The sequence below is a fragment of the Canis lupus genome, chromosome 12, assembly GCF_011100685.1.
Source record: "Canis lupus familiaris isolate Mischka breed German Shepherd chromosome 12, alternate assembly UU_Cfam_GSD_1.0, whole genome shotgun sequence".
Classification (NCBI taxonomy): Eukaryota; Metazoa; Chordata; class Mammalia; order Carnivora; family Canidae; genus Canis; species Canis lupus.
In genome coordinates, this window is record NC_049233.1 from 23,654,903 (window position 1) to 23,669,218 (window position 14,316).

A 14,316-nucleotide genomic window follows, 5' to 3' on the forward strand; every position below is an offset into this window, starting at 1 on the left:
GCCACCTTCAGTCCAGGGCCTGATCCTGGAGACCTGGGATCAAGTCCCACGTCGGGCTCCCTGCATGGAGCCTGCTTCTCCCTCTGCCTGTGTCTCTGCCTCTCTCCCTCTCTCTGTGTCTCTCATGAATAAATAAATAAAATATTTAAAAAGAAAGTTTCATAATCAACTCAAAAACCCATAAATACATACCAGTTAATCAACAGAAACTACCCTAAGTTTTAACAAAATATATTTCTCTCAATGATTTAAATACGAGTTTCCTTAAAGTTGAAGAAATGTTTGAAGTACTTTTTCTTAAAATCCCAATAGCTTTAAAGCATATTATAAAATGAATTACCAGTTGAAGACCATTTGGTGAATAAGTGCTCCTTTTAATTCTGTAAATTCAGGGAGTGTGGGAAAGAACCCTGCAAAATCTATACACATTTTATTGCCTGATATGTAGGAACAAATGTTGAAGTCAGCAAGAAAGTGCATGTAGTTTTAATTATCTTAAGTGGAAACTCCTACAATGGGAGTTTTCAGAAGAAATCCACAAAATGGAAATGATTCTGGGAAAATATCCTAATGGGAGAACAGTGTCGTGTGGAACAATCTCTGAGAGGCCACTGTGTGATGCCTGGAAAAAATGTCCTGAACAGCCACAAGTCAAAGTCATCTCTGGGGTCTATTTTTCAACCTTCCCATTTCTGAAAATTAAGGAAATATATTCTAGAGGAAGAATTGAGGAGAAGTCTCTTATTCAATTATTACAAATCTAGATAAGGAATGTTCTAAAGACACATAGGATATGAGGAGGAAATTTAGATGGCACAGCACATGGTGATTTCAGGCTCACAGTCACTGTCAAATCAGACTTTATGCCAGACAACAGATTTCAGAAAACAAGCAACTCTGAAATTATTTCTGGACTGAAAACAGAGACCTTCACAGAAACATACATCTTATTTTATTGAGCAAAATGTATGACTTTGTAAATGCATTTCTATTTTGAAGAGAGTAAAATGTCCCCAAACAACAGGGCAGTTAAGGATGTGAGTCATCGAGTTATTGATATTCCTTTATTTTCAAATAGACACTTTACTCCAATTATTTTTAAGATGAATAAAAACCCTCCATCTCTTTTTACATCTGGTCTCTAAAACCCACGTAAAAGGGGAAAATAAATTTATTCATTTATCCATTCATAGATACATTCATTCATATATGCATACTTTTATTAAATCCCTGCCATCCCAAAATCAGGCTGATTGTGAGAAAGTTAAAGAAACAGCACTGATTCTGTAGACTAGTATGTAGGTGAGGCGTCTGACACATGGTCTCCTCAGAACAAATATCTGAACAGATATCCTCATGCTCCCAGTGAAATCCCCAGTTCACCTGGCAGAGGGCAGGCAATCTCTCTCAATGTCCCCACAGCATGAAAATATAAGACCTCTGCCATTTCCTACAAGTATAGCATGCTCCCCATTACCTCTTAAGATATATCTCCATCATTTAAAATAGCCAGAGATTTCTCCATGGCTAAAAAGACCCATTACACAGTAGACAAGAGGAGCTTATACTATTCTTCGAGAATTATATCGACTGGTGCTATTGCTCTACATCCTTTAACTCTCCCCCAGGTTATAAAGCTGCCCTGATTCAGTCATATTTTCTGCCTCTTTTCTGATCACTAAATTTCCAATTTGCTCTGGGGACTGCTTTGACCCATGTCATGCCCATGATATATGCCAGCCCATCCCATGCTACATCCCAACTGCAGCCATGATACTTGAACAAAACAATCACTACTTATTTAAGAGAGATTCTGTACCAGGAACCATACTAAATATTTTTCGTATATTATTTCACTTAATCCTCACAGTAAACTTATGAAGGAATCACACCATTGCGTCAATGAAAAAAAAATAAGACTCAAAGACATTAAGTAAAATGCCCAAGATCAAATAGTTTGAGTGGCAGAAGCATCATTAGATCTGCCAGAGATCCATCCAGAGATGGTATTTTACCAGCTACAATTTTCTGCAACCAACATGAGCAACTATGAAAACATAAAATGGATACAGGTTAGGATCAGAATTTCTCTGATGTGAATGCAGCACACATTTTAAAAAGGTAATATTTTGCAAGGATTGTAGTTAGAAAACTAGTAGAGGCTTTTATCAGAAGCAAATACCAGAATGCCTCCACAGACCTTAAAATACAACCGTGCTTTTAGCTAACAAATCAACATGGGACCTGAGCAAACACAAATGGGCTTCTTGGACATGGACCAGCTACCAGAGCCAGTAGGCCTTGATGGATTCAGATCCATGGGGAGGTACTAACATAGAGAACATACTTAAAGAACAGGTACTTCAATAGGAAGCTTACCAAATCTCAGAGTTGTAAAAAAAAAAAAAAAAAGAGAGTCAGCAGTACAAATGTACTCACTGAAGCCCTAAGGCAGAAGTCCATTAAGACTAAGCCAACAGACCACCTGCCAGATGGGTATCCATTATGGAGAGGGACACGTGAGTATGGGGCTACCTGTGGCTAACACCCATTCCATCCACATAGCTCTCTCCCCTCTAAGAAGATACCGCCCCCCCCCCCCCCGCCATTGCGTAACCACAGGGAGAGAACACAGCATCAGAGCAATGCCAATACCTGTTCCATCTGACAGTGATCATCCAGGGACAACCAATTTTATCTAGTGATAAAAGCACCTTCCATGAACTTTATTAGCCAATGACCACTGACAAATTTCTGAGCCCACAAATCTTGGAATTCACCAAGGTGAACACTATTGAATAAGAGGCATCATAGGTAACATCCTTGGTCTTTGAATGACTAAAGTAACTGGACACATTTTTGTTTATGTGCATTTACCTTTTCACCATCTCTCCCTGGTTCTCCTTTGTAACCTGGTAGTCCTTGAACTCCCTAAATGAAGCACAGAATAAAATTCTGTTAATTATGTTTTTTGATTCACTAGAAATGGTAATTCTACAATGTGTATTTATAAATCACATACTTGTATTCCCGGGGATCCTGGGACACCTGGTGATCCTGCAATTCCCTGATATCCCTAAAGAAAAATAAACACAAAATAATTAGCATTTCATCATACTCAAAAAGAACAGTCCTCCATTTCAAGATTCACTTTTTGAGTGTCTCACACTTAAGACTTCACTTGGTTACTGTTTAAGAAACAAAAATAACAAAGCTTCAAATGCTGAATATGGAATTAATATCCTTCAGTCTTTAGGGAAAAGGTCTTAAATATCTCTAGATTCATAAGAATATCCAGATATTTCAATTAAAAGGGAGGCTTTGGGATGCAAATACAGAGCCAATGTTCACAGCTCCTAAAAAAATGTTTCGCACAAAGAAACATATCCAATATATTCAAAAGAAAAACACCTAAGACTTGGGGATTACACAAATGTAATACATTTTTAAACAACCTGATTAATGGCCTTTTGAGTTAATCTCTGGAATAAATTAAAACTTGATAAATGCTCTTCTTCAGAGTAAGTCTGTAACAGCTTTTGTTTTGCCCATTTTAGAAAGCTGCTGATGTTAACCCCATGACCATGGCTGTGACATGACTCCCCCACCTCCCAAGGCTGAGCTGTCTGCAGAGGAGAGCGTCTCTTTCATGTCCACGGCTTCTTACACATCCTTCTAGATACTGGACCTTTGGTAAAACAGCCCAACTTCTACAGACAAGGCAAACTATTCTTCACATAGCATATGGCAGTTAAACTCCAAAACAAGCTTGCAGGCCCTGAACTTTTGTCTAGGTTTCTCTAGATCAATGTCAAGTTGACTCGGATACCTGGCACCTGAAAATGCATTTCTCCCTCTTATTTAGATTCCATCTCTCTCGCAATCTTACTGTTTGGATACAGCTTTCTGTTTTCAACAGTATTAAAACAGATCTCATTAGTGTTTCCAATTACATCTTCATTGTTAAATCCAAAAGCTTCATTTCCATGTGGCTATTTATGGCTGGTTTTTGTATTCACCACTTACTTGTCAGCACATTTTAGCTGTAATTTTAGAGAGAGCATAACTCCCTGCTTTCCCACTCCCATTTTCAAATATTCCTTTTACTATTATTTGCTAGCTTTAATAATACCAACAATAATAATGGTTGTCTCAGCAACATCACTCCTAGATTATTGTTTTTCCCCTTTTATATGCACTTGTATTTCTTATTCTATAAAATGCTCTGTTAGTCTCCAAATGATAGACTATGTAATTTCTATCACCAACCACGATCATTTCCTTCATACCCCATTCAGCTCTTAAGAGTGTATCACTCCTCCAGGATATCCCACACAAATTCTGCTACTGAGTTCCTGTTGTCCAATCCTTAAACATTTTGCTTCACAGTGAATGAGTATCATAATGAATTGCTCCACAATCCATACACAACAACCTGTTTCTGGGCAGCCAGTTTCTATGTCCTGGGATGATGTGCCTCCTTGATATGAGAAACCCAGTCCAATCCATTTCTGTATTCCATCATTGAACAGAGCATTCGGCAATTTTTTGTTAACTAAACTTTGGAGAAATTAACCTTCAAGTTATCACACCACAAAGTATGAAAAATCTCTTTCCCTAAGGAATATTGTTATGCTTGTGCTGCTACCAGTAGCAAACTGAAGCTTTTAGTAATGCCATGTGGCTCCTGTTCTTAAGACCAGTCAGAAGAAAGAGGAAAGTCAATCTACACAGTCTAAGTCTTGTATCTCTACTACTCTAATTATCCCTGAATCTCTTTCCTTCAACCACTTTGCAGTCAGATAGGTCTGGAATTAGATTTCAACTCTGTTACCACCGGCACATGCCCAAATGGAGTTAAGTTACTTATAACTGCCACCGCTTAGTATGCCTCCAGGTCCTTCAAAACCTTGTATGCACTCTCTGGATGGTCTGAAAGGATATACAAAAAGGCTACTGTAATTGGGAGAAATAGTAACAGCAATGATTTATACAGTATTTTTCATGTTCCAGACTGAGTGCTTCATATATATTAATTCACTTTACCCTCACAACCACCCTTTAACATAGGTTCTACATTATCCCTATCTGCAGATGAGGAAACCAAGACACATAACATTAAGTAACTTGCCCAAAGATAAATATATATATATATAGCTAGTAAGTTGATAAAGCCAGTGGAAATACCCTCTCTCAGAAAATGCTTTATGGTAGAGCAGATCTTATGATTCTAGAATAATTAATCAGATTCAAAAAAGCACATTTTGCCAGGCTACTTTTAAATTCGGAGTGCCCAAAGAAAAGGAATGTTCATATAATTCCTCAAAAGAAAGTTATCATGGAGATTGGCTATTTATCAAAATGGACGGACATCTACAAAGTTTACTATAATGAATTTTTTTTCACATTTTTTCAAAAGTTAAGCCAAATGTTGTATCTGCTTTACTACTTTTTTCACAAAATGAAATATTTTATAGAGCATCAAAAGCTGTTCTCCTCTTCGAAGAAGTTAATATGATCCATTTGTTAGAGGACACATTGCATTTTAATGGATTAAAGCAATGTGGAGATGCCCCAGACTGTGTTCCCAGCTCACCTCTGACTCATAATGTGACCTCAGGCAGAGTGATCAAATCACCAAATCCTGGGAGGCAATTCAATAAAGTGGAAAGACAATGAATTTTGAAATTGGAAGACCTTGGGCTGAATTTTGCTCCTCCCTCTACTTTCTACAGAATTTTAGCTAAGTAATTTTGCTTAGCTAAGCCTCAGTTTCTTACCATAAACCAGGATAACAGTGCCCACTTCACTTCTGAAAAGAAATAAATGGAGTCCTAGGTCAAAATGCCTGGCAGATGGTAGGAACTCAATGTGAGTTCGTTTTTTTTTTTTCCTTTTCAGATTCAGTGACTTCTGTACAGAACCATGGAAACACTTCTGCAAAGTGTTATTCTGTAGCCTTAATGGGCACCATTAGCACATGAAGAATGGCAGATCCAGTCATCATCATTTCGATTTAACCCTTTTTCAACATTCATATAGATCTAATGGTAAACATATGAACAAGGTCTCAGTGTATTTTACAATGGCCATGTTTGTTTTGTCTTTGGAGAACTGCTATACAGAAATAATAAACGTTTACCATATGAGAACAAGTTTGATGTGTTTTTTTTAACTTACAATGAGATGCATTCTTAAAAACTTAGTTTTATCAAGAAATTCAAAGATGATTTTAGAAGCTAGTAATTAGTAACAAAATAAATAAAAACCAAAACCACATCCAAGCTGGGGGATCCCAGGGCAAATCACCAGGAGAAATTGGATGAAATTCAGAAAAATTTTGAACTAAAAATCAGGAAAATAAAGGTTAATAGGGAGGAATATTACAGCACAGAACAACTTCCAAGAGGTACAAAAACTAAACACTAGTTGATTCATAGCAGGATACAGTTAAACAAACAAACAAAAAAATGCACTGAAACTGTTAAAATGATAAGCTTTCCATATAGCTGAGTTTTTATTTTTCTGAATACACAAGCTTTATTCTTCTGAATACACAAGCTGGTAGGAGTGTCATTTTCATATGATCTTTGACCAATACTGACATTAATTTTGCCATTTTGCAATTATTAGCAGGTCCAAATACCCACCCTACCCCCATGTGCAAGATTTCTGACAGTAAAGTCTTTTCCATGTTCACAGAAAGTCTCTTTGTAAATGAGTCACTTTTTAGGAAAAAAATATTCTCACTGCCAAATTGTAGGGTTGAAGAATACAGAATCAATTTAATTTTCTTCCATGATTCATAGTTATAATGCTCCAGGAAAGATGTATAGCACTGAAATGAAAATTAAGGAAATAAAATCATCAAATGCACAAGGGCCACAATCTCTTCTGAGCCCAATTCTAATCAGACCACAAATTATACTGCCAATCTCAATATGCAGTGCTTAAGTAGTGAGGAGGATAAAGTAATAGATTTCCTTTATGTACTCTAAACTCTAAAAATGACAATAAAAACCAGAGAAATCATTTTAGGTATCACTCTTCTTTTTGAAATGTAAGATTCTGATTCAAAGTTTATTCTATTACATAATTTTCTTCAAAGTTTTCCAAAATCCCCACAGATACCCTTCAGTACACAGCCAGGGTAACTAAGTAACCAAAATCAAATGTATATTTTTAATGTCCACTGGGGATTCTTCTTGCCATCGGCACATTATATAGCTCCATACAATTAAATCCCAAAAATATTCATAAATCTCTGTCTTTTCATGTATAGCTAATATAGAAATCAGTTTGTTTGCCACCTAATTCAACTGCTAGTCAAGTAGTTTACATGCCTGAACTGACTACTCAAATTACTTGACTAACAGATCCCATTAATATATGTAAAATTACACCTGAGCTAAGTTCCAAGAATGGGGATCCTATGGGAGGTAAAAAGTAGACAATCAGGGAAGCTTTCTGAAGCAATAAGCTCCAGGGAACACTAAAGGAAGCATAGTGCAGAAGAGGAAGCCCTTCACTGTGCCATGAAGCATAACAGGATGAGCCACATCCACAGAGACAAAAAAAAAAAAAAAAAAAAATAGAGACAGCACAAGGGAAAGCATGCCGTTAAACAAGACTGGAATGGTAGACAACTGGAGACTGTGTGCACAGTTCGTGGGTCTTGTGAAGGATTTTGATCTTTATCCAAACTACTACTACATCAGAGGGCCACACAAGTGACTTGAGAAGCTCACTTGCTACACTGTGGAGATAAATTAGAAGGGGGCAAGAAGAAGCAGGAAGACCATGTGGGAGGTTCCTGCAAAGGATAGATAACGGTAGGTAGAACCCAAATCTGTTCAAGGTGTATTAAATCCAATCTGATGAGTTACAGGATGTGAGGAATCTGAGATAGTAGAACATGCCTGGGTTTCTAGTTGGCAGGTGGTGGCTAACAGATCACTGACAGAGAGGGACTCTAGAAGACAGTATTGTGTATTTGATTGCAAAATATGTAGTAGCACAAAATTTTTTAATGTATTTTTATGGACTAAGATAAACAATTACATTTGACAATGGGAAGCTATATGCTTCTGCAGGGGGATAAACAGAATTCCTACTCAAATTAAAGCCAACTACATTTAATACAAATGAAATTTAATCTAGATCTAATTCTCCCTCCCTAAAGTAAAAGTGGACCAATATCATCTGCTTTCCTATGATAATTCACCTTGAGCCAAGCACATGAAAGAAAACCACTGCTTACCTCTGACAAGCAATCTCTACAGATAGAGCTTGGTTCTCAGACTCACAGAATTAAATTAAATTTAGGTAAATTACTTCATTCCCTGAGTAATGCTGCACTTAAAGTTATACTAAGCTTATTTCAAAAGGAGAATGTACAACTTTTTAAGGTAACCAATAGCATTTCTTACTTTTCAACTTAAATCTCTAGTCATTATGCTTTCTGTTCAATGGAAGTGACCAATACCAGCAAACCTCAATCCCTATATCTCACTGTTCTGCTATATTTTTTTCCACAGTACTTTCATAATCTATTATTATTGTCTCTCCCTAGTGGAGTGAGACCTTCAAAATGGCAGTGTTTGTCTCTTTTATTTATTGCTATATTTCCTTAACCTAGAACAGTGGCAGGAACATGATAAATACCCAATCAATACCCGGTATACAAATGTATGAAAGAATGAATAAATCAGCAAACAAACATTTAAATGTTTATGGAGTTGAACCAATCACCACTACTGAGGGCTCTAAAAACTACAGTAGAAACCACCCTACATTCACTCAGATTACAATCAAAACAAGACACAATATAAGCATAAACTTTAAAATCACACATACTAGATGTGTCACCAATTTCTTGAAGAATTGAATATACAAATAATATTACTCTATGTCTACACACTTATGATTGTATATACTACCCATAAGATATAAAAGTAAGTAATCTATTTAAGAGGCCCATGAGGAAAACAGGGAGAGATCCATACATGAGATTTACATAAAGGGAGCACTGGAGAAACATGAATTAGCTAGCTGACTGAGCTTTGTGTAGGAAAGCATTACAGAAAACTTTTAAATCACATTTTGTTAGAGAAAAGGAAGATAAACTGGCCAAGTAGAAGATGATTCATCTGAGGCAAATGGTCCATATTTTAGTCTACTGGTGAGACTCTCATGAGGGATGCGTGTGTGCATTTGTGTGTGTTTTATGGTACTGGGAGACAGACAATAAACGTTTTTGCTAAAGGAATCCAAACTGAGGTGAAGTGAGAGCTCAGGTAGAAGCTGTTTTCTCTAGACAAATGTTTCATACACTTCATCATTAAGCCATCTCTTATAATTCTCTTTTCCAAGCTAAATAACAGCCATTCTTTTGGCTTATAACCTCATGTACCCCATTTTCCAGGTCTTAATCTTCATGGCACTCAGCCCCGAATTCCCCACAGCTCTTAAACTGTTGAGTCCACAACCAGCACCATATCCAGTTCAGAGTCTGAAGGAGGAAAACATAAAAACTTGTCTCATGGGTCCTATTGCTCTACCATTAATTATTCACCTCCTGTCAAGCTGACTCTGCAAGCCTGCTAGATTTCTTCCCTTTCTTCCTATTCTCCACCATCATTCTCAACCATTTTATAACAGCATCTCTTGTTCAGGATTACACCTGAGGTTCAATCAGTTCTCCCCCACAGACCTTCTTATGAGTTCTTACTCTCTCCCCCATTTCTCTCTTCTAAATGAAATCCAAATCCTACAAATCCCTAAAGTATAGTATGCTAAACCAAATCTAACACTTCAGAAGTGGGACTGTCATCTTTCTTAATATAATTGTTATATATTTACTAACAATGCCAAAAATTGCATCAGCTTTTCAGATAGCGCCATTTACAAATGCTGGTCCCTTTTCACCAAAGTTAAATTTAAATAACATGTCCCAGACAACTATGAGCCATACGCTTTGTTGGATTGAATTTCCCTATTTTAGGATAGCCATTCTCCAAGTTCACTAAATCTTTTTGGATCTCCATGCACCCCAAGTGCCAAAATAAATTCCAACAGTGAAATCAAGAATTAAAAATTCTTAAAAATTATAATAAAGTAAATGAACAGAGTAGTGCTAAAAAAAAAAGAACACTGGAAGAAATAACAAAACATTTAATTGTGAAAAAATTTTACATTGCTAAAAATTAAAAACAAAACTATACACCAAATAAATAACTAGAAGAAACATTTGTAACATATGTGTCAAAAGATTAATTCTCTTAATGCATAGGAAGCTCTTACTAATCATCAACCTGCAAAATACTACCACTCCTAGAGAAAACGCATAAAGGAAAAGAAAGGACACTTTACAAAAAGGGAACTCACTCTGGATGTCGGATTTCTGTATTCAACTATCACTTAAACTTTCTACTTGAACAGGGGCCCCTGACTGGCTCAGTCAGTGAAGTATGTGACCCTTGATCTTGAGGTTGTGGATTCAAGCCCCATATAGGGTGCAGAGATTACTTAAAAATAAAAAGAATCTTTTAAAAAATTCTACTTTTCATCTGACAAAAATTTAACATATATCCTAAAGCAAACTTTTGATTTCCCTTGCCCAAGTTTTTCTTTCCATCCTTTCACATCTCACTAGAGTCTCCTTTGACTTCTCTCCTACAAACTCATGTAGTATATATCATCAAATCCTGTCAGCGATAATTTCAAGATACCCCACCCCCACCCCGAAAGTCAGTAAGCTCTCTTCACCTCACTACTTACCATCCTGATATTAGCTGCCATCATTTTGCTCCTAGGTTATTATTCCAAGAGCCTCCAGACTGATCTTGGTTTTTGCCCTCACTGACCTAAACTCTATTCTAAACTCAGAAGTTAAATTTTTAATTTTTAAAAAAATAAGTTATATCACATTAATCCTTTACTCAAGACCCCTCAGTGGCTCCTGAGTTCACTCCAACTAAAAGCCAAAGTCATCACAATGGCCTAAAGAACTCTACTCAATCTCCCCTCTTTTCTCCCTCCTATCTACACAGCTTCATCTCCTACTAACATGCTCCACCCTCTCTGTTTGTGGTTTGATAAAATCATGTAACTTTGAAATTCCCCATCTGTGCTATCACTTCTGTAAGATTTAACCCTCCTAAGAAGTCTAGGCATGCTCTGGAATCTCTAGACTAGACAGGGGTACACTGAGGAGGGCAGGGACAAAGAGGAGTACTGCATCATGGACTATGGCCCATTGACCAATCTACTCTTCTCTCTATGGGTAGCAGTGTGGTATCAGTCTCCCTAGGTCAACTAAGGCCAATGATACAGAAAACCACCTCCAAAATCTGACAGGTTTAATCTAGCCTATCTTTCTCTTTTAGTAAATACAATAGCTTTCATGGAATCTTAGAAAATTAGCACTGGAGAGAATGTGGGCCTCATCTGGCACCATCTCTCATTTTCCAGACAAAGAAACTGAGACCCACAAAAGCAAAACAACTTTTAAAAGCAATGCTCTGCATGGGCAGAACAACCCCAGTTCTCTCCGACAACCAGCTAGGGTTTTGGTTCCAGTAAAGTACTTTAGTTCATAAAGAGTAATTAAATAATGACAGAAAACAGAAACAAGCACTACAAAAATATAAACTTCTACAAAATCATAAAATAGTCTATTATATGTTTTCATATATGGCCTTCATTTAAAAAAAAAATCAATGTTATAGAGTATGATGCCTTTATTAATAATACTTTTCCAAATTACCTAGTGGGATATATAAAGATTTCCCCTGCTTCTCTTTCTATAATGATAGAATAGTGAAACAGTAATACGCTCAGACAGTGCTGATAGAAATCATTTAGCTGATAGACAAATGAGAAAGGAGAGGAAGAATTTGAAAATAGCTCTTTAATTTTGTTTGAAGGCATTTTCCTTATGAAAATTAGTATTTCTCCAGAGTGGAATAATTTCCTATTTAAAGCTTCAGTTGACTTGGCCTGGTTATAATGTGAAAGAGATTCAAACTGCTTATTGAAGGGGATTGCACAGAACCAAATCCAAACAAAGCAGAATTCCCTTCGAATTGTTCCATCCAAGTTTCCTTGGTCCAGATGGCTTCAATCGCCAGCCAGAGACTCCACCCACACCTTCCCACTCCCGCTGTGCACTGGCCCTGGACACATGCTAATGACCCTCAGCTGTTCTGGCTCCTAGACTCACTTTCTCTTCCTGCCTGGCCACCCAACCTCCTATCTCCTACAGAGAGAAAGAAACAGAGGGAAAGAGAGACATTTAGGAAAAGAGTCATACCTTTGGGTAAATAGGATTTGCATTAGTGAATCAGTTTCTTATTGCTGCTGTAACAAACTATCCCAAACATAATGGCTTACAACAATATATACTTATATTCTGGAGGTCAGAAATCCAACCTGCTTTTAGGGACCTAAATTCATGATGTCAGTGGGGCTGCATTCCTTCTAAAGGTTCTAGAGGAAGATGTGTTCCTTCCACTTCCACCAGCTTCTGGATGCTGATAATATGCCTTGGCTCATGGCCACCTCATCCTGATCTCTGCTTCTGTCATCACGCCTCCTCCTCTGACTTGGACACTCCTGCCTCCCTGCTGTAAGGATCCTTGTGATTATGCTGGGCCACTCAGATAAATTTCTGCCTGCATCTCAAGATTCTTGATTTAATCATATACACAAAGTTCCTAATCTAACATATTCACAGGTCTTAAGATTAGGACGTGGACATTATGATGTTTGTTCTTTCTCTCACATCAGATAGTACCCAATATCATCTAACATCTAATATCAGGTACTACAAAGCTATTCCTATGTCTATACATAAAATCACACACACAAACACATATACATGTACGGAATAGGATGAGATAACAAGTCCATTATAGCTGAAATAAGAGTCATAGAGTAATACCCATGATTACTGTATCAGGCTTATTACAACTAATTTATAGTACTTTGTTCATGGCAAAATATTTAAAAAGAAGGAAAAAAAAAAAAAGCAAACTAGAAATGATGGCCTATGAAGGGCTTGCTCACCACTCACCTCCATATACTGCCCAGGACTTTTCACCACAGAAAAAAACAAAAGCCTAATTTAGTAGTACCATCAGAGGAGCTCTATGTCCTTATGGGGTGCCAGCAGATGACATTTCAGTATATCAAGTGTATCTGCTTTGGAGTAGGACAGTCCCCTAGCTGCCAATAACAGACAAAGCAGGTCTCAGGAAAGAAGTCTTCAGGAAGAGGAGGGTACATGGTTATAAAACTCCTCCCACCCACTGTGATCAGGAGAAAACTTACACAGGGCCTGGGGTAGTGTTCAGTAGGAGGAAGGAGGTGCAGTGAGGGAATGCGACCAAGTCACAAGGCACTTTAAAGTAAGAAAAGGATGGGATGTAAGGAACCACAAGGAAAATGTTGGCATGCAACAGGAGTTAAGGATAATACCAAAGATGTTAGATTTAGAACCTCTTTGCTTCATTCAATTCAAATAGAAGCAGTCTGATAAATTTTTCATCTTTTCTCCCACAAATCACTACCTGGCCACTTCTGTACTTATCGGCTTGGCCTACTCCACATAAAGGTTCAACTGTCCATACTGTACCAATGTCCTCCCATCTACCTAAGGATTTTCTTCCTGCAAATATCCCTTATCTCCCAAATCAGTGATTTTTTTCTCCTTCTGCCTCATTTTCATCATAAAACATGTTGTAACATATCCAATCTTTTAAAAGACCTTTTTATTCCACATCCTAAATATGCAATTGCTCCATTTATCTGATCCTCATTCTACCCTTCTGAAAAAGCTTCTATATTCAGTCATCATTTTATCTCACACTCTCTCTTGAGCCCATTTCAATTCAGCTTTTGTACCCACCCTCCCTAATCCCCATTTATCAAGAGCCTCCCTACCTCCATACAGCAAATCCTATGTTCTAGGCATAGAGCTCACTTTTCTCAACATCTTAGCAACAATGACACAATTGAGCACTCCCTTCTTGAAATGCTTTCTTCACCTGGCTTTCAGGATGCCACTCTCTCCTGGTTTTCCTCCCACTTCACCAGTCTTTCTTTCCCAATTTCCTTGGCTGCATCATTGCCCTTTTTTCCCTCTAAAGACAGCCCAAGGTTTGGTCTACTGCCCCCTTCCTCTCTCCATTTGTCTGTGGTCCACTCTCTAAATGATCTCATCCACTCTGGTGGCTTCGGAAAGATAAATCTACATTGCTAACAAGTCCCAACTGTGTATTTTCATTCTCAAACACATCCCTGAACTCAAGATTC

At 37.5% G+C, this 14,316-nt stretch overlaps 1 protein-coding gene across 13 annotated transcripts in view; it reads right to left on the reverse strand.

The window, feature by feature from the left end:
- COL21A1 (collagen type XXI alpha 1 chain) overlaps positions 1–14,316 on the reverse strand; it is a 240,963-nt gene that overhangs the window by 64,959 nt on the left and 161,688 nt on the right. For all 13 annotated transcript variants that reach the window (XM_038554370.1, XM_038554369.1, XM_038554373.1 and 10 more), the window contains 2 exons: positions 3,023–3,076; positions 2,878–2,931 (listed from right to left, as the gene is read on the reverse strand). In XM_038554370.1, coding sequence (XP_038410298.1) covers positions 2,878–2,931; positions 3,023–3,076 — 108 coding nt within the window. The remainder of the gene's footprint in view (positions 1–2,877; positions 2,932–3,022; positions 3,077–14,316) is intronic.